The 25,622-nt window shown below is 43.2% G+C and overlaps 1 protein-coding gene across 1 annotated transcript; it reads right to left on the bottom strand.

Annotated features, from left to right (window-relative positions):
* Positions 1-23,816: 23,816 nt before the first annotated feature.
* LOC126348838 (centrosomal and chromosomal factor-like) lies at positions 23,817-24,408 on the bottom strand (the record flags this gene model as incomplete). Its single annotated transcript, XM_050002388.1, has 1 exon — positions 23,817-24,408. A coding segment is annotated over exon 1 (390 nt), but the record flags the coding sequence as incomplete, so codon positions are not given.
* Positions 24,409-25,622: the final 1,214 nt, after the last annotated feature.

Raw genomic sequence — 25,622 nt, 5'->3', positions numbered from 1 at the left:
AAAGTTCCTTTAATGTGTTAAATAATGCACCTTTGAATAGTATAGTGTATGCATTTATAACCTGTTTTCATTCTGCTATTGCTCTCTGTATGTGGAAGTTTTCTTCTATTGTCAGTCTATGGTATACGCTATGGCTGTATTTAGTATTTTTAAATCTGTTTCTACTCTAATTGGGCGGTGGTTGTGGCTGTTAGGTGATCAGGAAATGTGCTATAGGAGCTATTACTTTTTAAAGCTCTGAGGTGCTTTGAATATTTTGTTTTGAAGTTCCTGACTAGTTGTCTTTAGTCCTAATTTTAGCAGATTAATTATGACTTAAAATTTGTTTACGTTTCACAGATTCCAATAAAGAAAACCCACTGATGACGCCACAGTGCTTTTTCTCCTCTGATAACATACTGTGTAGGAGAAAAATGTTAATATGTGCCGTGACATATTCCATATCATGCTGTAAATCTCGCATCACGTCTGTCATTGTTGTCGGTATACATGTAGACGGAAAGCATGGTCATACAACCTCCAAAAGTGTCATATCTGGTAATGTAGTTTAGTGTTTAAATCAGCGTTCTAGTTTATGAGTGATTTTCCTTTAGTAACGTATTACCTGTTCTAGACATATACGTTCTTAAATCGTTTAGTAAATCGGATCTACCCGATACTCAGCCCAAGTTTCTTCCCATATGTTAGTAGAGGAACAAATTGGCTATGTTCACGCCGTGCTTTCTTTTCACGGGACTACATTATGCTGAGACGTATACCCTCAAATAGTACCGTAGTCCATCTGATGCATCACACACACTTCTCAGTTCACGACTTAACCATGAACTAATGTAGTGTTGCCTTACTTTCGCTAACGATCTCTGAATGCGGAATGGTCAATAGCTTGTACTATTTGCATAGTATAAATGTTTAGAAACATAATGCCGGCTTAAAATCATCGTAACATATTTATGTGTTATCTAATTGTTAACAATTTCGTAATTTGATTCCTTAGTTTATTTTCTTCTACATACACCTTCTCCAGAAGGAAATAAGATAACAGTCTCATAGCGAAAGCATTATCATTTAGACAGTTCTATTTGATTGTGAGTCCTTAAGAAAAGAATCGAGTATTTATGTATGGTACAAGATAATATCACACTTTATTGAGACAATCTCTGTTTCGTCTCTGTTGCGTTTCACGGGTGACAGTTAAGATCACTCATCTTAAGCACAATTCGGGTGAGCCAGCAGGAACCGTTGCCCAGACACTCTTCATCAGTTGCCTTCAAACCACAGTGGGAGAAATTCAAAATTTCAAAAAGGGTCCTTGATGGCAACATGTAATACGAATGATGAGAAGGACGAGTAGACAATCGATGGGGCCGCAGATGAGAAACTTACGCGGTGTTTAAACTGTCCATTGCGCAAGGACGCTCTGGCAACATTCTGCGTTTGTACTGGAAACTTCATTTAGCAAATTTGACTTTTAATGTTCGGTATAACGATAGTACAGCTTTAAGTGAGTAAAGGGGGATGATGTTAGCAATATTTCTAGAGCCGTACACAGCTATGAAGCAAATACCGTATTGTTATTCGTTAGTGATGGACCGAACTGCCAAGTCAGTTGTATAACTAGCCGAACAGTTATATCTATGGAGCTGTAACTGGTTCGAGTCCCATGCAGAATGCATTTTCATTGAAATGGTAGGTAACGCTACCTAAGGAACTAGAATTTCTGTCTGATGTAGAGACCTCCGTGTAGCAAAGTTCCAAAACAATGAGGATTCAAGGCACTAAAAGAATTATAAAAAATGATTCAAATGCCTCTGAGCACTACAGGACTCAACTTATGAGGTCATTAGTCCCCTAGAACTTGGAACTACTTAAACCTACCTAACCTAAGGACATCACACACATCCATGTCCGAGGCAGGATTCGAACCTGCGACCGTAGCAGTCGCGTGGTTCCGGACTGAGCACTTAGAACCGCTAGACCACCGCGGCCGGCAAAAGAATTATACCGTGATTGAATCGACTGTTGGTTACGCAATTTGTGCTTGGAATATGAATAAAAGGAAAGACTGTTCGCCTCAAAGGGAAACTGGGGTCCAAGTAACAAGTTAAATACAGTTATGCTATGATAATATACTCCAGGAACAGCACTCAGTAAAAGCTGATTTCAATAACAGGCATGTCTTCAACTGTTTCCAAGGCAAACAACCACACTTCCAATTAGAAGTTCTCCCTTATTTCACACTGACGCAACGTTCACAGTTTCATCTAAAAATGAAAACTCATAGCTTTGATTTTCAATATGAGTGATCGTATTATATCACTGTCGTAAGTACAAAGTGCACAGGATTCTCGAGTGGATACTAGTTTAAGAGTCCCACGCCATTGCGAGTTTCAAAAGTCCAGATATCGAGAACTCATTGTGTTCATACACTTTGACGATTGGGTTTAATTATTTCTACAGAACAGGCAACTTGTTATACCTCAGTATTTCGAAGATTTGATCCTTGTAGATAATTTTACAGGACAGTATTAACATTATGAGTGGATTAGTAAATTAATTACTAGAGCATAGAGATGCAGTTAGATGTATTCAAACCTAGCTGTCTTTTTCCTGTTTTCACAGAAATTTTCCAGTCTTAAATATCAATCATACTGTAGCAAAGTCATTGCATTGGGACAAACTACATTCATCATCGTTAGATTGTCACATCATCCTTCATTACAACTACGCTGAAAGTTACTATTTGATAATTTGACCCGTTACCCGTAATTTTCGGACGGTAGTATGAGGTAGATGAACGTTAGCTTTCAATACCGTTACCACCTTCAATATCTTCTGATGGGAACCGTTTACATTTCGCAGCTGACGAGCACTCTACGGGCTGCTAGGAATGTCTTGCTTAATGACTAACGTCAAACCCGTTTCGCCAGAAGCATCAGTGTCGGTCCGGCTAATAATACCTCAGGGGCTAGCATTGCGATACGGTAGACGTCACAAGAATTGTGATAGGGATCAGTTCCCAGGGACTGGCGCAAGCCGTATTTCAAGATATTGCAGACGTTTCTGAGATATATCTATACAGCTTTGAAATGATAATCTGTTTCGGCTTCGCAGTTTTATACTTCACAAGCTTGCGACAACGTCAGTCTGCTGTTAGCTAGACTCTGAACAAAGCTTTTAGCGCACGATTCCCTTGTGCTCAACAGCGCAGTCGTAATGCTGCCGTTAGGAAAGTTAGCCTATGAGTGCCTACCTTCACACGCCACGAGAATCTAGTTCGGTTAATTGTCGCCAAGAGAGGCGCCATAGCAGTCAAGACACGGAACTCGTTTACTGGAAGTACGTAGTTCAGATCTTGGTTAGCCCATCCACATGTACGCTAACGGTGCTTGCCCTACATCCCTTAAAGGGAATACCGGAACATTTCCTCTGAAGTGAGACGATATCCTTCGCCATCCTTGCCCATTCGCCTGTTTTCCATCCGTAATGACCACATGTCGACAGCACGTTCGACTCGGCCTTACTGCCGGAACTTCTTTTCTCTTACATACCATGCGAAACTCCAGTACGTAATGTTGGAAGTGGGTGCTTCGTTCCACGTCTATTTAGTCCGATACGTTTTCCGTAGTTTCCTGGCATATCTTCAGTGAAATACTGGGTTAGTTCCGTGGGTAGTGACACCACCGATTCCTTCTGTAGCGCTACGTGACCTGACTGATGTTTCGGCCATAATTATCTCGAGTTAGACGAGACATTTGTCTAAAATTACTTCCCAGTACACACCTCTTACAAGATTCAGACCGAGACTTTCTCCTCAATTCACGGTGTTCATCGTTAACAAAACACAATCGAGCACAACACTGGCACAAGTTTGTGATACACAATAAATAAGCAGGCTATTGTTGTATAGGTAGTTTTTATAATAATAAGTTACTGCAAGTTTCTTATTCATTGTGGCCAATTAGAGAGCAAGTGTCAATTTCAGTTCGTTATCATTTGCTGTTTTATCTGCCTTTTATCGTCTTTCATCTTTTCAGACTATTTAAAAAGCCGAGCGGTTCTGGGCGCTTCAGTCTGGAACCGCACTGCCGCTGCGGTCGCAGGTTCGAATCCTGCCTCGGGCATGGATTAATGTGATTTCCTTAGGTTAGTTAGGTGTAAGTAGTCCTAAGTCTAGGGGACTGATGACCTCAGATGTTAAGTCCCATAGTGCTTATAGCCGTTTTTTAACTATTTAAAACACATTCCACATTACTTTTCTGACATAAAATACGGTCACGATTACCAGAAACTGGTTCACTAACTCTTTACGGACAAGGATCTGATGTTCGTTATTTCCATAGAGAGACAATCTTTCATTCAGTTGCATAATAAGACCAATATTGCTACTTCCAGTGCTGAGTTACAGCTGTGGGCCGAACTAGGACACCAACTCGAACACCTAATTTTAATATACGGAAGTTTTTTCCCCGTCGATTAATATGAGGTCACCAATGTCGAAACTTATACAGTTCACTGAGAGATGCCAAACTTCAGACTGTGCGGACGCCAATCTTCATGCCCTCTGTATTCAAGACGGGATACATGACAATGCTACAGGGCCAAATCCCCTCGCGGAAAGAAAATGACAGCGGTATCAAAACAACTACTGAAACGAGATATATTTTTCTCTCTTTGTGAAAGGCAAGATAAGGGAGTTGTGGCAGGTTAGGTTCTTGTGACAGTTGTAGAAGTCTAAGAAAATATCTACATCTACATCATACTCCGCAAGCCACCTAATGGTGTGTGGCGGAGGGGACTTTCGGTACCACTATCTGATCCCTCTAACCCTGTTCCTCTCACGAATAGTGCGTGGGTAAAATGATTGTCGGTAAGCCTCTGTATTGGCTCTAATTTCTCGAATTTTCTCTTCGTGGTCAATAGGCGAGATGTATGTGGGGGAGAGTAATATGTTGTTCGACTCCTCCTGAAAAGTGCTGTCGCGAAATTTCAATAGTAAATCTCTCAGTGATTCACAACGCCTCTGTTGTAACGTCTACCAGTGGAGATTGTTTAGCGTCTCCATAACGCTCTCTCGCGAGTTAAACGATCCCGCGACAAAACGCGTCAGTCGTCATTAGATCTCCTCTGTCTCCTCTATCGGTCCTACCTGATAGAGATCCCGGATAGATGAACAATACCCAAGAATCGGGCGAACAAGCGCCTTATAAGCCACTCCTTTCGTGGATGTGTTACATTTCCTTAAGGCTGTTGCGAAGAATCTTAGTCTGGTGTCTGCTTTTCCTACTATCTATTTTATGTGGTCATTGCAATTAACTGGATAGTTATGCATAGATATTTTACGGCAGACGCGGTCTCTAGCAGTTTGTCTTCAGTAGCGTAGCTGTACAGTAATGGATTTCTTTTCTTGTGAATGCGTGATATGTTACATTTATTTACGTTCAGGGTCAACTGCGAGAGCTTGCACCAATGATCAACGTTTTGCAGTTTGTTCTGAAAATTCTATCTTCTGGCGTTGCTACTTTGGTATTAACGACCGCATATTCTGCGGACAGACTTAAAGAGCATCCGACGCTTTCTAGTACTGAAAACAGCAACGGTCCTATCACACTGCCCAGCGGTACCTTTCCATGTATCGATTTTGTTCCGTTAAGAACGACATCTTCAGTTCTATGTGCAAGAAAGTCTTGAATCCAATCGCAAGTCTGCTCCGATACTCCGTAAGCTCGTATAGTACTGTGGCAAACGATGAAAAAATTTCAGCCAGTCAAGAATGTTCAATTATGTCTTCTATTTACTGTGTGTTTATCAAATTCGTTTGTCATCGGAAGTATTAGCAGAGTGTAACAGCTTGCGCTCTATTCAAGTAGTTTTGTAAAGTACTTCATCTTATCTAGGGCTTGCGTATGGCTTGTCGAGTGCGGAGGTCAAAACAAAACACGCTGTAGAAATCGTTCCGGCAAATTTCATACAGCAGAGTGGCTCATTAAAGATTTTAAGACCCATGCTTCCTGATATGAACATCGAGCAACGTCCAAGAGAAGTTCGTTATAAGCAGCTGATAAAAGTGTTTACATAGATACTCTTCTGTACTTGTTTTCGCCTCCTTTTAATCAGCTCTTATCTTAATATGGGTACATCTGAAACTATAAAGTAGGTTTCGTGATAAAAAAATAAAAAAAAATTAAATGAAACGCCAGACAACCGCATTATGTGTACGTAACAGAACTAATTATCAAAATGATGAAACTTACCGCATGAAAGACGATAAAGTATGTCGGTGATTAACAAGAATGTCACATTTAGTTTTCAGTGAAATGTGAAGTATGTTGGACTTACCCGACCGGTTAAAAATGACACTTTTGAGAAATCGGCTGTGTTGTTTATTCGAAATGGTACTGACTACTGCAAATGTGAGTCAACTGTGAGGTAAGCCCAGTGGGCTATTTGATTTGTGCATGACCCATGTGCTTAACTATGAAGTGGTTGAAGGCACTTCGTAACTCACACACGTTTGTGAGTCCTGCTCATCTTGACACAGACGTACGTTTTAACTCACCGTTTTCGTTGATTACGTAAGAAAATCAGAAAATATTTCTCAAACCCTTACATTTCGCTTCCGTAGGGACTGTAGACATAGAGCATGACTAAGACGAAGTGCAGTGCGGCTTAAAGTAACACACGCTCCTGGGAAAAGCCACTGGTCTGCAACCAACGCAGTGTCTACGCCCACTTTTCTTGGTACTGACTATAAGTAACTGCACAGGGACTTATTTTATTATCAAACATTTTGGAGACATTCTTTCCACACACAGGCTTCTGAACGTAAGTTCATCGGTTTGGACTGATTCTCTCCTTCGAAAGAAACGGTTAACCTAAACGGGATCTACCCTTTCTCTCGATATAACCCTCGGTCTCCCACGAACTGTTTTCATAAAATCTTGTTGGGTTACTAACATTTTCGCACAAAAATTATCTGAACTGCGAATGCAAAGTTATACACACTTTTCAATCCTCTTCCTACTTGCCTGTTCCATTTCAGCTAGTTTCGTCTAAACTGTTATTAATGTTGCCTGAACTGCTAATGCAAAATGTTACATACGTTTTACTCCTCATAGTTTTTTCGGGTTTCGTTTTCTATTCCTGTTATTTTCATTTGAATTTTGTTTTGCGTTACAATTATTATTAAAATTTTATTTTTCTGTTGATCCACATCCTCTAAATCCTTAAAAATCCTGGTCCGTAATAGGCTGTAATATAGGCGATCTTTATTTAAATCGTGCGATTAGCTGATTCCGACGACTTGTCACTTTCAAGCACATGAAAACCAACGTGCAAGAGCGGCACATTGTCGGAACACATCCATATACATCACCATGTATAAGTTCCACATCACAAAACTCATCTTACCGTGCAAAATTGGTACCCTATCACCACTTTCCCATTTTAGCAAAATACATGGCAAACGCACAGAGGTCAGTTTATGTGTATAAATTGTCATCTACAAGACGATTCTGCTGGCTTGTCAGTAACAATACAATTAAAGAAATATTAAGAAAATTGTATTTCCTCGTATTTGTATTTCTATGTATTACCATGCAAAATTCCTACTCTGTCGCTACATGCCCACTATTGCGAAATACGTGGCAAACATACAGGTATATGTTTACATCTATAAATTGTCATCTATGAGACGGTTCTGCTGGTTTTCCAGTAACAATTCAATTTAAAACGTTAAAAAATTGTATTTATATGTATTATTCTTCTGTATAAAGCATCAATAAGTTGTGTACATAGCCTTCAGACTGTAATGACCTACGACGTAATGCATTCATTAAGTCTAGCTCGCCAGCAATTAATGGATTGTTCATTTTTCAGTATTTTGTGAAATATGTATGTATTTCATATGTTTTGTTAATGTTTATAAAATATTTCATTACGTTTGTTTGTATGCCCTTTGATCGTGGTTGCCTAATATACAACATACCAAAAAGTCTAGGACGCCAGCTATCTAATGTGCCTCTGACATATCCATCGATAGTTCAACAGTGTTTGGATGTGTATCTTTAACAACAAAATATCAGTTGGTGTTAGTTGTCAAACTGTAGTACTTAGAGCAAAGTTCCCAACCGGGGTGGCCGAGTGGTTCTAGGCGCTACAATCTGAAAGCGCGCGACCGCTACTGTCGCAGGTTCGAATCCTGCCTCGGGCATGGATGTGTGTGATGTCCCTAGGTTTAAGTAGCTCTAAGTTCTAGGAGACCTCAAAAGTTAAAGTCCCATAGTGCTCAGAGCCATTTGAACCATTTTTTAAAAAGTTGTTACGTTAATGTTGATCTATTCATGATGCTAGGATGCAATACAACTTCTACTTTTTACGTGTAGTGAAAAGTAATTTGACTATTAAGATTGTATTACGTAATATTACACACGTAGGTAGGAATTTTGCACGATAAGGTGGTATTTAAAAGTGAGTTGTGTGAAACGTTACTTACACATGTACGGAGATATCATGCAGGAAATGTGGAAACTCGTCCACATTGGTCTTACAGGTGCCTGAAAATGCTAGTTGTCGAAATTAGCTCATCGCATGATTTAAACAAAGATCGACTACATTACAGCCTACAACTGACCATGGCTTCTTTTCTTAACGATTATTGTTATTTGGATCCAAAATATATTCTCTGGTGTTACCGTGAACTGTTACTTAAGAATCTTTATGTCGTAAAATATACAGTACTTAGTATGATCTGTAAAAGGCATCCTGGATGGTTCATATTTTGCCAGCATAAACAGCCAAATACCTGAAAGTAGTGCATACTTGTAGAAAAAAAAGGCAACGTCTACGACGGTGATGGGTGTTCGTGTGTTTATCGGCAGCGGTGTCAGGCCGCGGGCGACGGATATGGGGTGAGGGAGCCATCTGGCGACAGGCGACACCACGCCCTGCCCGCAACGGCCTGCGCATGCGCGTGGCGAGGGGCGGGGCTGTCGGAGCGCTGAACCCCTGACGTCCGCAGCCGCCGCCCTGCCGCCCACGCCAGCACAGTAAACAGCTGCGCCGCGCCACGCCACGCCACAACGTACTAACTAAAGGCCCTGCCGGCATCCCGGGGGCTTATCCTCAACTTCGTCAATCTCTAACGAGGCCTCGTCTACAGATACGCAGCGCAGCTCGAGGTTTAGTAAATATGACTGCTTGAAAACTATGTAAGTGATTTACGGTTCCATTTATCAGACTGGTAACAACTGTCCACTCGCTACCCCGAATACTCCTTGCTTTCCCTCATTCTTTACAAGCGGGTTTATGGATAAAAATGTGAAAATTTTTCTCTCTTTAAGGCGGGTAGGACGTCAAATGGGACGTCTTGGAGCAGGAGGGACACCACAGGAATTTCTAATTTCCACAGTCTATACTTTCAGAAATAAATTTATAAAACTTTGTCAGAATGACCAGAAAGGATTCAGGATTTACACTTATAGTGATGGAAGTTCAAAAATATAAGAAAATAATTTATTTTTTCATTTGTATTTCACTCTTTTTTCACTTACCATTGGCTGCATTTGTTGCTATAGGTACACTTTTCTTCATAAGTAAGGGAGATTCTTCGATCAATTTTGCACAGCATACAAACCATACTTGCAGGTCTATGAAACTCTAGAACTTTCCAAATCTATTGAAAACTGTGATAAAAATTTAGATAATTAACTTTAAAATTTGAATTTTTTCAAAACATGAAGTTTAAAATGTAATAGCACATTCATTTTTTCATAAATTAAATAATTTCTAGAGTTTCATACACCTGTAAGTATGGTTTGAATGCTGTGCAAAATTCATCGAAGAATCTCTCTTACTTATGAAGAAACATGTACATATAGCAACAAACCCAGCCAATAGAACTGAAAAAAATGATGAACTTTCACAAGTAAAAAAAAATAGTTTTTTTTTTTTAACTTCCACTGCTATGATTGTGAATCCTGAATCCTTCCTGGTCATGCTGACAAAGTTTTATGAATCTATTCGTAAAAGTATAGACAGTGGAAATTAAAATGTCCTGTGGTGTCTCCTGCTCCAAGACGGATCGCTTGACGTCCTACCTCCCTTAAGCTAGCTGTAATTAGTTTTTCATGGAGCAGAGACAGTAAATATTTCGTGCTAAGGCTTGATAAATAAAAGCGAATTTGTGCCCATTGTAAAGTGTAAACTGTGCGACTTACTGACTCTTATGTTGAAGCTATATGTTATAGGAGCATGTACGAGAACTGGGTAATTTATAAAATAAAGGAATTATGCAAACATAATGGAAAACTGGTGCAATCGCTAATTCTGTAGCCATAAACTTAAATTCTTACTATCCGGGAGAGTTAAAAGCCATCGTTCATGCAAGGCGTGTGGTTTTGTGTTGACTGTGTAGTCTAGACCACAAACAGTAGACTGTGAAGTTATGAAAAGGTAATTATAAAACCAAAATGTCCTGTTAATGGTATATCTGCAGTTTTAAACTGAAAACGTGTAAAAATCTTTGTTTAGACAACTGTCAACAGCATCGACATCCTTGAAGAAATGCATGATACACACTGTGCTGTCTTCCATTTCAGCACAGCATGCATTTCTTCAAGCGAAAATGTGTAGCTAATAAGTAACAAGAAAAGAAGCCGATGCACTCATGAACCAATAGCCGTTTGAGCTGGGTTAGACGCTACGCCATTGTCAACTAAGCCTATTATTATGAAGCTCGCTTTCATTTAATGTCGTAGATGTGGAACTGAACACTATTGGTAGGGAATCGAACTACGTAATATCTGGATTGCTAATGTGATAACTTACAAGAGTCACTCTTGTATAAACTGGGGAACTGACACATAAAATACAATAAATCTAAAATGTATGTACAGAAACTACACGGTACCTGGTCCAAGAGACATTACTAACGTCTTTTTTCTTTTTTGTGTGTAATCAAGAGTCGAACCGTTTTGATGCGGCCCACTACAGATTCCTCTTCTGTGCCTCAGAGTAGCACTTTCAACACACATCCTCAATTATTTGCTGGATGTACTTCAATCTCTGCCTTCCTCTATAGATTTCACCCTCTACAGCTCCCTAGTACTAAGTACAGCAATTACTAATTACACTAAACACGATAACACATTTGCGTTGTTTTTCGATGGGCTAACTACTGGTGTACGACTGTTTGGTGGAGAACAGATCAAGACGTATAGTGCTTACGAGCTTTGCCGATAGTCAAGAAGACAGCTCGTCAGGTTTACATTTTTTTGATTATACTAAATAAGCAAACAGAAGAAACAGAGTGATGGGCGTTGAACTAATACTAAAAATCACTTAATCATCTCATTCTTGGACTAACAAAACGGATGTTCACTGTCAGAAAAACGAAAAAAGAAATCAATTCATAGAATGAGAAATACTGCAGAAAATTATTATTACTCAGTCGCCTTATTAATGGAGTTCACTTAACCAGCGCCGTAGACTGTCAGAAACACGGTTGTAAATCGTATCGTTTCTTACGGAAAATTGTGTACTCTCATAAGTGAAAGTAACTTATTAGAAACTTAGTCACCTTTGCCACAGGAACACTGACCTTGTTATCAATATCAGAGCCAGAAGCAAATTAGTGCAATTACTAAACCCTAACCTGTAGAAGAGAGGTACACGATCTGAAAGTAATACACACGGGAAATCAGTTGGAGTGTTGGTTTAGGCAGAACTACAATTTTCTACTTTCCTAAGAGAAATATTGGCCTGGCACATTTGGTGGAATAAACTTGAAAATATGGAAACAGAGGCTGCATTGGCAACGAAGAAGATAAATGACAGATTGTTTTTGAAACTTTTATTTGCTTGTGATGTTCTTGGTTGCATAAGAGGAAGTTTGGGTCCTATGTGTGTGACGTAATGTCCACAGCCAAAACAGGCCAATTTCACGGAATTTATGATCAGAAAATGCATGCAGCCTTTTTTTTTCTCACGCGGAAGAGACAAAGATTTGGCATAAAGACTCGTCGACATCTGTGTCATTAGGATCGGAGACGAGATAATTTCAACAGAGAAGCCGAGGAAAACTGGCCGTGGTCTTTCTGAAGGCACCACCCCGAATTCAACTCAGACAGATTCTTAAAGAGTATTGAAAAACTAAAGTGAGGAAGCAGGGATATGATTTGAACCTCCCTCCTCCCAAGGAAGTGTCGAGTGTGATGACCGCAGCACCCCCTTGAATTTACGACATGGAATGCAAATCAATTGGACGAAGCAAGTAGGAAACGTTTGTACTGGTGTTGTACATCGGGAGATTAATCACTTATTCTTTTGCATCTGCCTTACAGAGAACAAGATTTGGGTTTAAAAAGGATTACCAAAACGTTCAACGAGCAATTTCGTTACCTGTCTTCCATATACTTCCTTTTCTTCTGTTTAATTTATCCGTAAACTCCGGAGCGGAGCTTCGTCGTCAACGATACTGACGGAACGTCACTGTGAATCTAACGCGATGGAAGGGATTTATGAATGATATGGTGCTTTCGAATTTGAATACAAATTTCTCTTCGTGTTCGATCGCGTAAATACTTTACAAAATGGTTCAAATGGCTCTGAGCACTATGGGACTTAACTTCTGAGGTCATTAGTCCCCTAGACCGTACAACTACGTAAACCTAACTAACCTAAGGACATCACACATATCCATGCCCGAGGCAGGACACGAACCAGCGACCGTAGCGGTCACGCGGTTCCAGACTGAAGCGCCTAGAGCCGCTCGGCCACCCAGGCCGGCTAGACACTTTACAGACGTACTGTTTTGCAGACTGGTATAGTAAGATGTCATGTGCAGTAAATCAATACATTATTCACAAATTACACATCGCGCCGCGCCAATATCGCAATAAAACCCCCAGGATGGGCCGGCCGGTGTGGCCGTGCGGTTCTAGGCGCTTCAGTCTGGAACCGCGTGACCGTTAGGGGCGCAGGTTCGGATCCTGCCTCGGGCAGGGATGTGTGTGATGTTCTTAGGTTAGTTAGGTTTAAGTAGTTCTAAGTTCTAGGGGACTGATGACCACTGAAGTAAAGTCCCATAGTGCTCAGAGCCATTTGAACCCCCAGGATGGTAAGCTGACGCTTTGACACCTAAACTGTACTTTGGACTGTTCTGCTCGTATAATGACCGTAATAAACATTATTTTTAAGGCAGCTACTGAATTAGATACAGTACTATTTGCTAATGGCACTTTGTTATTCTTCGCAGCTAAGCCTGTAAGGTTTTCGTAAAAAAAATTACTAACATTTCTGTCCAAACAAAAACTTGTGGTATGGGAAAGTGGACCAAACGAATCCAGGCCCTGGCACAGGTCTGAGACGTTCGAGGTGTGGAATGGAGAAGGTGCAGAGAACGGAGCGCGTCTTAGTCCGGTAGAGGGCGACAGCGCCTCCGTGGCACGCAAATAAACGCCGGCCGGGACAAAAAATAGCTCGTCAATTAGGTCCGAGTTTCGCGTTGCCGTGCTAATCAGCACCGCGGCGGGCAGGCGATCCCAGCGGCTAATTTAATTAGCGCGCCGTGTCTGCGAGCCGTTCCACGCCCGCTGACGCACCTCCACACCGTGCAGACAGCGAAACCGTCACTAGCGCGTAACATGCGCTTCGCATTCCAACAGGCGAGCCAGCCCTACCGGACTCCATGTGCCCTCCTTTGCAGCTTTAGCCTTTAGCTTAGCTCCTTCTGACTACAGTAGATTCTTTATCGAATTCCCACTACCGCCTTATCCTGCATAAACTGGCGGCTCTTCGTGTGCACAAATTTTCTGAGAGTTGGTGCCAGCTAGAAACAGTAACTCTCTTTGTATCGTGTATCCTCTGCGGAAAATGTGAAAACAACTTTTTTTAAAAAAATGCACATATTGTGTAATAACTGATAAAGTCAACTACCGCATATCCGCATACTCCCAAAAACATACGTTTTTGATATTAGGTGCATTGCGCTGTCGCCTACTGTCAGGTACTCCATATTAGCGACCTCAGCAGTCATTAGACATCGCGAGAAAGCAAAATGGGGCGCTACGCGGAACTCACGGACTTCGAACGTGGTCAGGTGATTAGTTGTCACTTGTGTCATACGTCTGTACGCGACATTTCCATATTCCTAAAACATCCGTGGGTCCACTGTTTCTGATGCGATAGTGAACTGGAAAAATTAAGGGACAGGTACAGCAGAAAAGCATAACAGGCCGACCTCGTATGTTGGCTGACAGAGACCGACGACAGTTGCAGAGGGTCGTAATGTGTAACAGGCAGACATCTATCCAGATAGCACAAAGGATCCACTGCAAGTGCTATGACAGTTAGGCAGAAGGTGAGAAAACTTGGATTTCATTGTCGAGCGGTTGCTCATACGCATCACGTCATGCCAGTAAATGCCAAACGGCGCCTCGCTTGGCGTAAGGAGCGTAAACATAGGACGACTTAACAGTGGAAAAACATAGTGCGGCGTGACGAATCATGGTAAACAATATGGCGATCCGCTGGCAGGGTGTGGGTATGGCGAATGCCTGGCGTATACCATCTGCCAGCGTTCGTAGTGCCAACAGTAAAAATCCGGAGGCGGTGGTGTTATGGTGTGGTCGTGTTTTTCATGCAGGGAGCTTGCACCCCTTGTTTTGCGTGGCACTATCATAATACGGGACTACTTTGATATTTTAAGCACCTTCTTGCACCCGACTGTTGAAGAGCAATTCGGGGATGGCGACCTCACCTATCGACACGATCGAGCACCTGTTCATAATGCACGGCCTGTAACGGAGTGGTTACACGACAATAACATCTCTGTAACGGCCTACCCTACAGAGAGTCCCGACCTGAATCCTATAGAACACCTTTGGGACGTTTTCGACCCCGACTTCGTGTCAGGCCCCACCGACCGACATCGACACCTCTCCTCCGTGCAGCACTCCGTGAAGAATGGGCTGCCATTCCCCAAGAAACCTCCAAGCACCTGATGCCTGCGAGAGTGGAAACGGTCGTCAAGGCTAAGAGTGGGCCAACACCATATTGAATTCCAACATTACCGATGGAGGGAGCCACGAACTTGTAAGTCATTTTCAGCCAGGTGTCCGCATACTTTTGATCACATTTTGTATATAGTGGATTTTGGCACTTCTGAAGATAGCAACTGTATTGTGAATAGTTGCCATCTTCAGAAGTGACATAATCCGCTATAGAACTTCGTAAGGATGTATAGCAACAGTTGGGCATTCCGAACGCCATAAAATCAATTAAAATATTTCAACCACTGTACGTCATACAGTCATGTGGCAAAAGGGCCGCACTTCGTTATATTTCTATATGAAGCCTTGTAATGTGTTTAACATAACTTAAACTGACAGCTGTTTGTCTAAACTGTAAATGTCAATACCTTGAATGTATTTAATGGATCGCTGATGTGATAATACCATATTGTGTGAAACCAAGTATTCATTCGCTTAAGCGTGTGGGAAAATCTCCTGGGAACAGTCTGGGAGGTGTGGCGGAGGTAGGACACACACACACACACACAGAGCCTACGTACTTGACAGCCTATAAGAGAGGATTGGAAACGAACAGTACAAAAAACGAAATGATTAACCGCCATGTTTTCCTAAAATATCACAATATAGTGTAGTGTGTTACTGTAGCTTTACGTGCGAGTGAAGAGACTGTAATAGATTATTGCTACGTGTTAACGTGGAACAGACTAAGCTGCGAGAAATGTTGTAAACGACTTTCAAATAGTTCGCACCAGACGCTAGGTCCTTTGTATTATTTACTGAGCAAAATTCTTTAGGTAATGTATCAAGAAAGGGAGCCGGCGCGTCAGTATAAAGCCTGCTGAAGAACCCTCTCCGGTTTCAAAGCACTTTCTCCACCAGTACTGGGCAGTTTCGTTTTCTAGATCATTTTCAAGTGCAGAAATAAATGATGGACAACACACTCTCCCAGTTTATATTAATGAAAAGGGTCATGCCAGCCACATTTACGGAAGGCAATGTCGTCAACCGACATAAACTTAAAATAGACAACCAGAAACCACAAATTCGTTCTCTGTGTTCTTTGACGAACATGCCACGTAGAACTGTGGCTCGTATGTGACTTTTAATATATATTTATTAGAGAGATGTTCCAACATTCGTTTGTACATTTGAAAATGACCTAAAACTCGAAGATGATCGATAGTACTAAAAAAGTGCTTATTCAAACCTAAAAACACCATCGAAATGTTGGCTTTCATTCCATTTAATGAGGTTGCTGCGTTCACACAGAAAAAAAAATACTCACTTTTGGGTCACTGTATGACTAATCTATTCGCATCTAAATCATTTAAATCCAGAAGATAGTCCTGAACAAAACAGTGCTTTCCGAGACTCGATAGTAAAATGTCATAATATCGTAAAAGACCATCACTTTGTAGTTGCCTGATATCAATGCAGCGTTTCATTTATGTTGAAACCTAAACCTTATTTTGAACAACACAAGAGCTTTTGTAGCCTCGCCTCTACTGACATGTGAGTAGACAATAATTTAATGCGAAATTCGAACTACCATGCAGCTTAAGTGTCAGCAAAAATGCCTAAGTTGAACTACGAATGGCATAGAGGGTGTTAATTTTAGATGTAGTACTTACCTACTGAACTATCCAGTAACTCTTTCCGTTAATCCTTAACCCTTAATGGTAACACGACGATCATCTCTGAGATGCTGACGTTGATGCAAGTCTGTGACTGGAGAGCATAATCGACTGGATCCTCCGTGGAATTCTGATAGCATTATAACGTAAAGCAATTATCTGCTACTGGAAGATGGAAATGGAAGAAGCCTTATCACGTTCGACGCAAATTGTCTCCATGTTTGGCAGGGACAGGAGAGAGAATAACTGTTAGTAACAGATGCCGTTTCCATCCGTTTTTCGTTACCCTTTTCATATGAATTTCCAATTCAAAATCCACAGTTTGTTCTCCGGTGTTTACAGATTGCCCTGGCGTAAAGACACAACTTGCATAATGTGCATGTTCGTCAGTGACATAGGTGTTCCTGTATGACTTACGTCAATGCTATAAACTTCGAATAAATGCGTCATTATTAAATGTGGTGTGCATCTTGTATCGTTTTAAGAATATCATATACTCGGAAACTCTACAGCTGCCTATATAAAATGTGTTTTAGGCCCAGTGACACATCAGTGCATGCACCTACTTCTAAACCGCAAAGTACAAGTTTTGGAGGGTAACTGTGCCTTAAGAATCTGCAAAATCATTTGGACTCTTGTATGACGAAAAAAAAAAAAAAAAAAACCCAGCGAATTAATGACATGTGACATTCATTAAGATAGTTCTGATAAGTCATCTATTTGACGTCAGAGTCACGGAATAACCTAACATATTGGTGTTTAGTGTAAAACGGTAATGAGGTGCAGTTAGTCACGCAGAATTTGAGTGGCAATACGACCATTTGATAACGGGTGTCACAGTAGGACGACTCGATTCGTGAAATGACGTCTGCGACGTCTTAGAACAAACCTAACCGAAAGTAACTCGTGACTAAGTGTTCTTTAATGCGTTATTGCGATGGTCATCTTTCGGAATGGTATATCACTTCTTATGTGTTTCTATCGTCTTAATGGTAATGTAGTTCTTAATAGAGTTTTAATCCACAAGCTTTTCGTAATTATTTACAAGTATAGCCAGTGGTGAGTTCTGTAAATATAGGATTCATTATATTTTCCTATTTACTGCTTAAAAAGAATTTTGTCTATCTAAACCATGTGTACAGTTGTTTTTAATTTATAATTTACGAACCATATGAAAACATAACTACGTGTAATAAATCACGGAGCCACCACTGATTGTGCTTTGTAAATAAAAGTATTATTTGCAAGGTCAGAACATTTACAACGGTATTTGTTACATGATTCCATTTTGTGTTATATTTCTGTACGCCTAATCCCGTTTTTGGTGTCTAAAGAACTGCACTATTAGCTCTACAAAGAAACTGTGCGAAGTCTCATAAAACTCGACAAGGACAAGGGCTGAGGTTTTTTATGTATTTTATACGTGTCTTCCTGTGCACTCAGCACTATTTCATATCAGGGCGCCACGCAATGTTCTTCAACTACTGACTGCGGTGACTGACTGCTAAGGCATTTGCATTGACGGCAGCCCATGTGTTTAAACCTGCAGTGCCAGCCTGTCTGAAGATGCCTTAAACAAGGCGAAACACATTATTGGCAAAATATAAAATAATAAAGCATGTTTTGCAGCCAACAATAGCGAAACACGGCTGGTGTAAGAGTTTTCTTAAGCTACAGTAAGCTTAAAACGAAAAAGACAAATAATAATTGTTTAAATAGCCCGTTGACACACAGCCGTTGCTGAGATTCAACAGGGACGAGTTTGCTCCTCATTTTCCTTCATTATAAACTGCGCGAGCTATGATTTGCGCATGTCACCAACAGAATAGTTCAACATAGGGTGTCCATCAAATTTTTTTAAAAAGCGGGACATTTTGAAAAGTTTAGAAAAAACCCTGGGGCAACTAAAGGAAAAAAAATGGGACACAATTTGTACTGACAGAATTTAATGAACATAAAAACTTTGCATCACGTGATCCCAAACAGCTTTTTGCACTGTCATCATACTTTTCATTTATAAGTATCTCATCAAAAAGTGCTTCTTCATTTGATATTTTGTCATAAAAGTGAGCGAATGATAGCACATTAAAGGGGGTTTTGACATTGCGCAAGGCCATCGTTGTTTCAACTTTCAACGACCACAGAGGGTCCTCTTACATTCTGCAGTTTCTCCACTGCCAGCATAAAAGGAAACTCACATTTTATATTTCTGTCGAAATCAGACTTTCGTTTTGGCATATAAATAACATTATTAAGTACGCCGCTGGTAGCTGAGTGGTCAGCGCGACAGACTGTTAATCCTAAGGGCCCGGGTTCGATTCCCGGATGGGTCGGAGATTTTCTCCTCTCAGAGATTCGGTGTTGTGTTGTCCTACTTATCATCATTTCATCCACATCGACGCGCAAGTCGCCGAAGTGGCGTCACATCGAAAGACTTGCACCAGGCGAGCGGTCTACCCTACGGGAAGCCCTCGTCACATCACATCATTTATTAAGTATCCACCTACAACGACTTGAGATTGCTTACCACAACGGAAACAGAAATTCTTGCTGTCCAAACCAAATGAAACTCCAAGTTAACATGAAACGGTAGTACCAACAGCGCGAAACATAAACATGAAATAAATAAAGATTGCAGAGAAAGTTGCGTAAGTGGCTCTTCCTAGCGTATATGCATGCTCCGAGAATTACTACCACAAAATGCTTTAGCCAGGCGAATTACAAAAAAGCGGGACATTTGAACGTCCCGGAAAAATTTTTCGGTAAGAAACGGAACAATTCTGGGGAAAAATGAAGACGAATGGACACCCAAGTTCAACGGTGAAAGATTTGGTAGTCTATCACGCTCAGGTTCAGAAAAGCTTTGAGGCCTTGAAACAATCCTGTTAGATTTCCGGTGTACTATCAAAGAGGAAATGTTGGTAAAACACTTTACAAAGAGTCAGTATTGTAAGCTGCGCGGCAGATAACTACGCTGACTCGTAAAGACAAGAGAGATGGCCTATATTAAATTGTCTGGTGCCCCCGTAGGTGAATTAGCTGCAGAATCCCGTCCCACAGACCAGGTGTATGCCCGCATAGGTGGATACACGGCGTGGGTCTGCAATTAAGAGGCGCCGCCGAAGCGAAGCGAGAGGTTCGGTTCGACGTCCGCTCAGGCGGCAGCCGAGCCCGCAGCCTTGGCTCGCTGCCGGCTGCCCGCATGCCGGCCAAGGATATCGCCTCGCCGCTCAGCTGTTTGCCGCTGTTACGTCACGCCCCGCCGCCGACAGGTAAACAACCGGTCGACCTGCAGCGCGCTTGCAGATGCAGCGACTGCCAGCCTAACGAGCGAGTTCCTTCCCAGCACTCAGCCCCCCTCCCCCTCGTTACGTAATACTGCTCCTCACAATAGCTCTAATTAGTGTTCAGAGAAAGGTCGATGCAATTTCGAGCTGAAGGAATCAGAAATTAGTGGCAGCTTGACGACTATGGTTACAGTTTTCTACATCAGAGCTCGATACTCTTGTAATTATAGCTCGTCAATTTTTATTTAGCCTTATGACCTGAAAAATCGTCCTAAAAGGTCACACTACTTCCACAACTGTCTTCAAAACACTTGACATGCCTTCTACTGCAGCCAGTCACACTTGTGCACACTATTTACTTTATATTACAATTCGATGCCATTACATTGCTCCTCACAAGCAACATATTTCCTGTTTCACCGTGACCATCATGTTAGTTGTGTAATTCCGTGAATGTTTTTTAGTAAAATTACGGGAATACGTGTGCAGAGACTCAAAACACATTCACATCCATCGGGAGAAAAATTTTAACAGCATTCAGATGGTCATGAACCTTATGTTTCAGGTAATTCAGACCAGATATTTTCCATAAAAATGTATATGTGTCATTAAATTTTCTAAGAACTGTATATAGCTTTTATTGAAAATGAAAACACCGCACTTGCAAGTGTAATGTACTGATGGCGTTACACTCGTGACACTGATCAAGGTATCAGTTCAGGCACGGAACACTGGTCAATTCTTGTTCTTTCGAAAAGACACAGCGGCTTGGAAATAAAGTAAAATAATTACATGTCCATCGATGGCCGATGTGCTTCTCAATAAAAGCAATACAGAGTTCTTAATTGACATGTGACATCATTGGTACGTATCATAAGTGTGTTCAATTTTGGTTGATATTCAGGTATGCTAACAGGCAAGTGACGGTAATGTAAGTCTGCGAACTATCAAGAGCGTTTAAACACAATTTGTGAAAGGAATTTTTACAACTTTGAAAAGTTCCGAAACTGGTGAGGATTAAAGATTGTTAGGGGAAATAATTTAGAGCTACATTTATGTTTCCAACAGCGTGGATGGCTTTCTGTATGTCAGAGTTACGCACCATCCTCCGTCACTTGCTTCAACAAAACAGGTAAGCATTGACAAGGGTAGTGTGAATAACTGTACTCAAAAGGGATAAATTACCTAAAAAATAAGAGCAAATCAACAATTTTCAGTGCAATAATTTTTATTGTACATTAATCACACATTTAATTTTTTTCAGAAAGAGCCTTTCTGAAATCAGGTACATTGTTTTTCTTTCCAAAAAAAGCATCCGTTTAACCTTCTAACACATGAATGCGATAAAGTGCTGTGATAAATTATTATTGTCATGCAATTTAAATTTCAGACAAGTGAGACTGGCGTCTATCTCGTTATAATTTTTTTCTCGGAACACGTCAGCATTTTTTGAAAATTCTTGATTTGCCACGTCTGTACCGTCCACTCACCCATCCGATTGGCACTTTCACTGCGTCCACGTCCACGTACACACCAGTCCACTGCGTCTAACCGAGTCACACTTGCTACGCACAGCCGGTGCGCGTCTTTGGCGGTTGCTCTGTTAAGCACTTAACCCTGAGAGCTGTTTAATACTGAGATTTCCCGACACGGGCACGGCTTTTCTCCGTCGCCACCCGCTATATCCTGGGCGATACGACCTGGTCGGTGGTATCAAGAGATTCCCAGCCATTTCAGCTTTACACAAAGTCCACAACCCTATAGTACGACTCTTTACGTAAGTTTCAGGGGGTGATCTTGGATAACTTGCACGGCAAACGTGGCAATGATATTTCCTTAAAGGCATGCAGCCGCTCGTACTGGATAATAACATAAGTACGCTTCACACAGTGAAGCAATGTTGGAATAGACAGATATAAATTGATCAGATCGGAATGATGAGTACTGTTCATTCAATATTTACGTACATACTATAGCGAAATAAAACTTCCAAACTTACAGTGAGCTGGTACTTTCATTAATGTTCATAACAGATATTTTTTGACGATAGATGCGGAAATTTTGTTGCGACACTCCACATCGAAAACCGCGAACCGCACCTTTAATTGAGTTCCGGCTGTCGGCGCGATATTCGTGCCGCATCTGAGTACATTTCCTTCCAGACTGGCGTCTGAAACAGAAATCTTCCTTCCGAAAGGGTGTTTATACAGAAAATTAGATTCCGAAGCTGTACAACTTCCTAATTTTCTTCCACGGCGGAAATTTATTTGCGTTCGCTTAATTCGACCGAGTGCCGGTGCGTGGCATAACGAAGTGTAAATTGGATCTGGCTGTGCGCCCGCATTTACATATTTCCGCAGTGAGCCGGTGGGTGCCGAATACATTTGCGCCCCTCCGGACAGCCATCCCTTAACCGAGGCCAGCTTTTATACAACGGCTCTGACGAAGGTCACGCGTCACGAAACACATATTCGCAGTCGCTAGAACATGTTTGGTAACTTGAAGACGCGGCTGCATGTGGTAAACTAATTCACGGCGCACGTGAATCCTAAGCGCCGGCGGAAATCTTCCAGCACTACAACTCCTAAATCCCTTTTTTTTCCTCATTTTTCTTCGTTTCGGAGATTACTTGTCTTTGATAACGTAAATATATATAATATATGTATATATACTTCAATGGCGACTATATACAGGGACCTAAAGGACAAATTCCCCCCCGGCAAAAGCGGGAGTACTGAAGCGTAATCATTGATAGGAAACACAGCTGTTGACCATCAGCACTGTACATCACGTGAGATATCGTAACGAAGCACGTAACGCAGCCGTGGCGGTGGAAAACAAGGACAACAACAACAAAAAAAAAACAGTAGCGTGATCACCAGCGGAACTTTACAATTCTGGCACCATAGAGACTAAATCCATTAAGTCACGACGACGCTATTCCTAAACTTTTTTTGTTGTTTCGTTTTCAACAAAAAAAAAAAAATCACAATGCACTTGTCTTCGTGGAAAAACAAAACTGCACAAAAAAACTTTCAGCGTCACTTTCGCCACATCCACCACAGACTGTACTCAAAAATGTTGGAGGAAAAAAAAAAATCATATCACATGGTATCACAGGCTGCGAGTGAAGAAAAAAAAAGACGAAGAGAAAACACAAAACTGAGTGCTGCTGCAGATGGATTTTCCTCTCTCGCGCGGATCCGGAGCGATCAGCCCAGCACTGCGCGTCGTCGGTCCGCGACTCGCGAGGAGGAAACGGGGAAAGGCTGCTGGCTGCAGGCGGAACTAAGGGAAGCGTCGTCGCGGGGTGCCGTCGGCACGGCGGCAGAATTGTAAAGCCCCGCGGAGGCGGCCACGCTGCACTATATGGCCCGGTACTTGGCGACGCGGGCGCACTGCAGGCAGAAGGGCTGCAGCCGGCGGCTGCTACGTCGGTCCGCCCTCGTCGCGATGATGAGCTCACCTGAGAGCACCGCTTTGTCGTCCAGCGAGACGGGCGTCGCGATGCCGGAGTCGGGTGCGAAGTCGCGGTGCAGGCGCGCGTCCGCCGGGCTGCGCTCCGTGTCCGTCCAATGGCCGGAGTCCGCGCTCGACGTCAGGTCGCCGCACAGCAGCGGGTCGCGCTTCACGGGCATCCCTTGCACCGCCGCGGTCCCCGGAGGCATGGCGGCGGCGGTCGACACTTTGGAGGCGGCGGCGGCCGCGGCGGCGGCTGCCGCGGCGCTGGTCCACGGCGGGTACTGCTGCGGCGGGGGCGGCAGCAGGCGGGCGGCGGCGGCCGCGGCGGCGGCGGCTGCGGCGGCGGAGGCGGCCGCCGCGGTGGCCGCCGCGGCGCCCAGCGCGCCGCCGGTGCGGTGCCGGCTGCCGGGGGCGACGGCTGGCGCGGGGGCGGGCGCCGGCGCCGCCACCCCTGCGGACACGGTCACCGCCACGGCCGCGCCCGTCCTCGGCAGGTTGTTGATGAAGGGGCTGCGCCGCTGGCTCTCGGCGCGCCGGTAGTAGCAGGGGTGTATCATGAGCAGCGGCTCGGAGCGGGCCCCCTCCGGGGGCTTGGCCTGGTTCGGCAGCTCGTACTCGACGCTGCAGTCCACGTGCAGCGGCCGCGAGTAGTCCTTGGTCTGCTGTCCCCGCGCGGCCGCCGCTGCCGCCGCCGCCGCGGCTGCCGCGGCCGCCGCCGCCGCCGCGGCGGCCGACGTCGTCGACGACGTAGGCGGGGGCGGCGCCAGTTCGAAGCCCGGGTAGCACGCTGCCATCGCGCGCGCGGAGTAGAGACCCGAACGCGGAACGACGACGACGCCTCGCCCGGCGACACTCACCACCAGCGTGCGGACACTCTTTTTTGCTCCGGTTGACGCGGACCCGCGGTCACTTGTCAGAGGAACCAAAAACAACCAAAACAAAACAAGTCGAGCGGCTTCTCTCCCGAGGCGCACTGCACAGCTCTGCAGACCGGCCTCGACTGAAGCGCAGCGGCGCCGCGTCCGGCGCTGGCGGCGCAGCCGCTCCCCCCCACTCCCGTCCCGCGGGCCAATGGTGGGCCGACGTCCCGGCGCTGCCGGCCGGCGCGGAGTATCGCGCAACTACGGTGCGGCAGCAGCTCCCGATCGCTCTTTCTGTCGGGGGTAAATCCCTTTAACGAGTTTCGAAATCGATTGAAAGCGGTGAAGGAAAGAAGCGAGCCCTCCGGTCTTTGAAGGGCACAGAGAAAAGGGGGAGACACCGAACGTGATGTCTGCAAGAAAGGACTCAGGACCTCCTTCCTCGACCCCCCCCCCCCCTTTTTTTCCCTTCACTAAGGCTGTACGACCTCTTTTTTTACCTTTCGCATCTCAGCTCTAATTCTCGCACCTTCGCCGACAATGCCAGTGGCCTCAAATGGCTTAGAAACCGCTCTCGCTGTGTGATGTAAGGGAACGATCTTGAACACTGTTACGACCTTCGCCGTTTCTTGCTTCCTCTCGCGGACCGTAGCTTCCCATTTCTTCGTGTGTCTGTTCTCACAAGTTTGGTGAACTTAAGTAAAACTTGAAAAATTTAAATTTCATTATTTTAAAGGTGATTAATATTAAACTAACTGAAACTGTCTCGCCGGCCACAGTGGCGGAGAGGTTCTAGGCGCTTTAGTTTGGAACCGCGCGACCGCTACCGTCGCAGGTTCGAATCCTGCCTCGAGGATGGATGTCCGTAGGTTAGCTTTTAAGTAGTTCTAAGTTCAAGGGGACTGATGACCTCAGATGTTAAGTTCCACAGTGCTCAGAGCCATTTGAACCATTTCAAAATGACTCGCTTGTTTGCTCTTTATTTCCGTTTCTATTCTGAATTGAAAAAAAAAGTGCAGTTAATCATCTCCTCTACATAGCATTCAAAGTATATTTTGTAAACTCCTTTCGTAGTTTCGATTCTGGGTGTGAGGATGACTACATTTTGTGACTGTCGAACACGTGAATACAAAACATGTAGTTAACAGTCCATGCCAGAAACATTCATCCTTTAAATTCGGTGTGCAACGTTGGAATCTACTTCCTTTATTGATAGCCAGATCGTACTCTAATCTTACCGCAAATTGATACCTGTTAAAGCTGAACAGTAAGACAGGTGGAATGAACAGAATTCGGGGCATGAAAACTGACTTGCGTTTTTCTTTTCCCGCTAATATTTAAGCTTCTACG

This window comes from Schistocerca gregaria, chromosome 1 (assembly GCF_023897955.1).
Source record: "Schistocerca gregaria isolate iqSchGreg1 chromosome 1, iqSchGreg1.2, whole genome shotgun sequence".
Classification (NCBI taxonomy): domain Eukaryota; kingdom Metazoa; phylum Arthropoda; class Insecta; order Orthoptera; family Acrididae; genus Schistocerca; species Schistocerca gregaria.
Note: the sequence above shows the minus strand (reverse complement) of the source record. Positions and strands in the feature narration are given on the sequence as shown.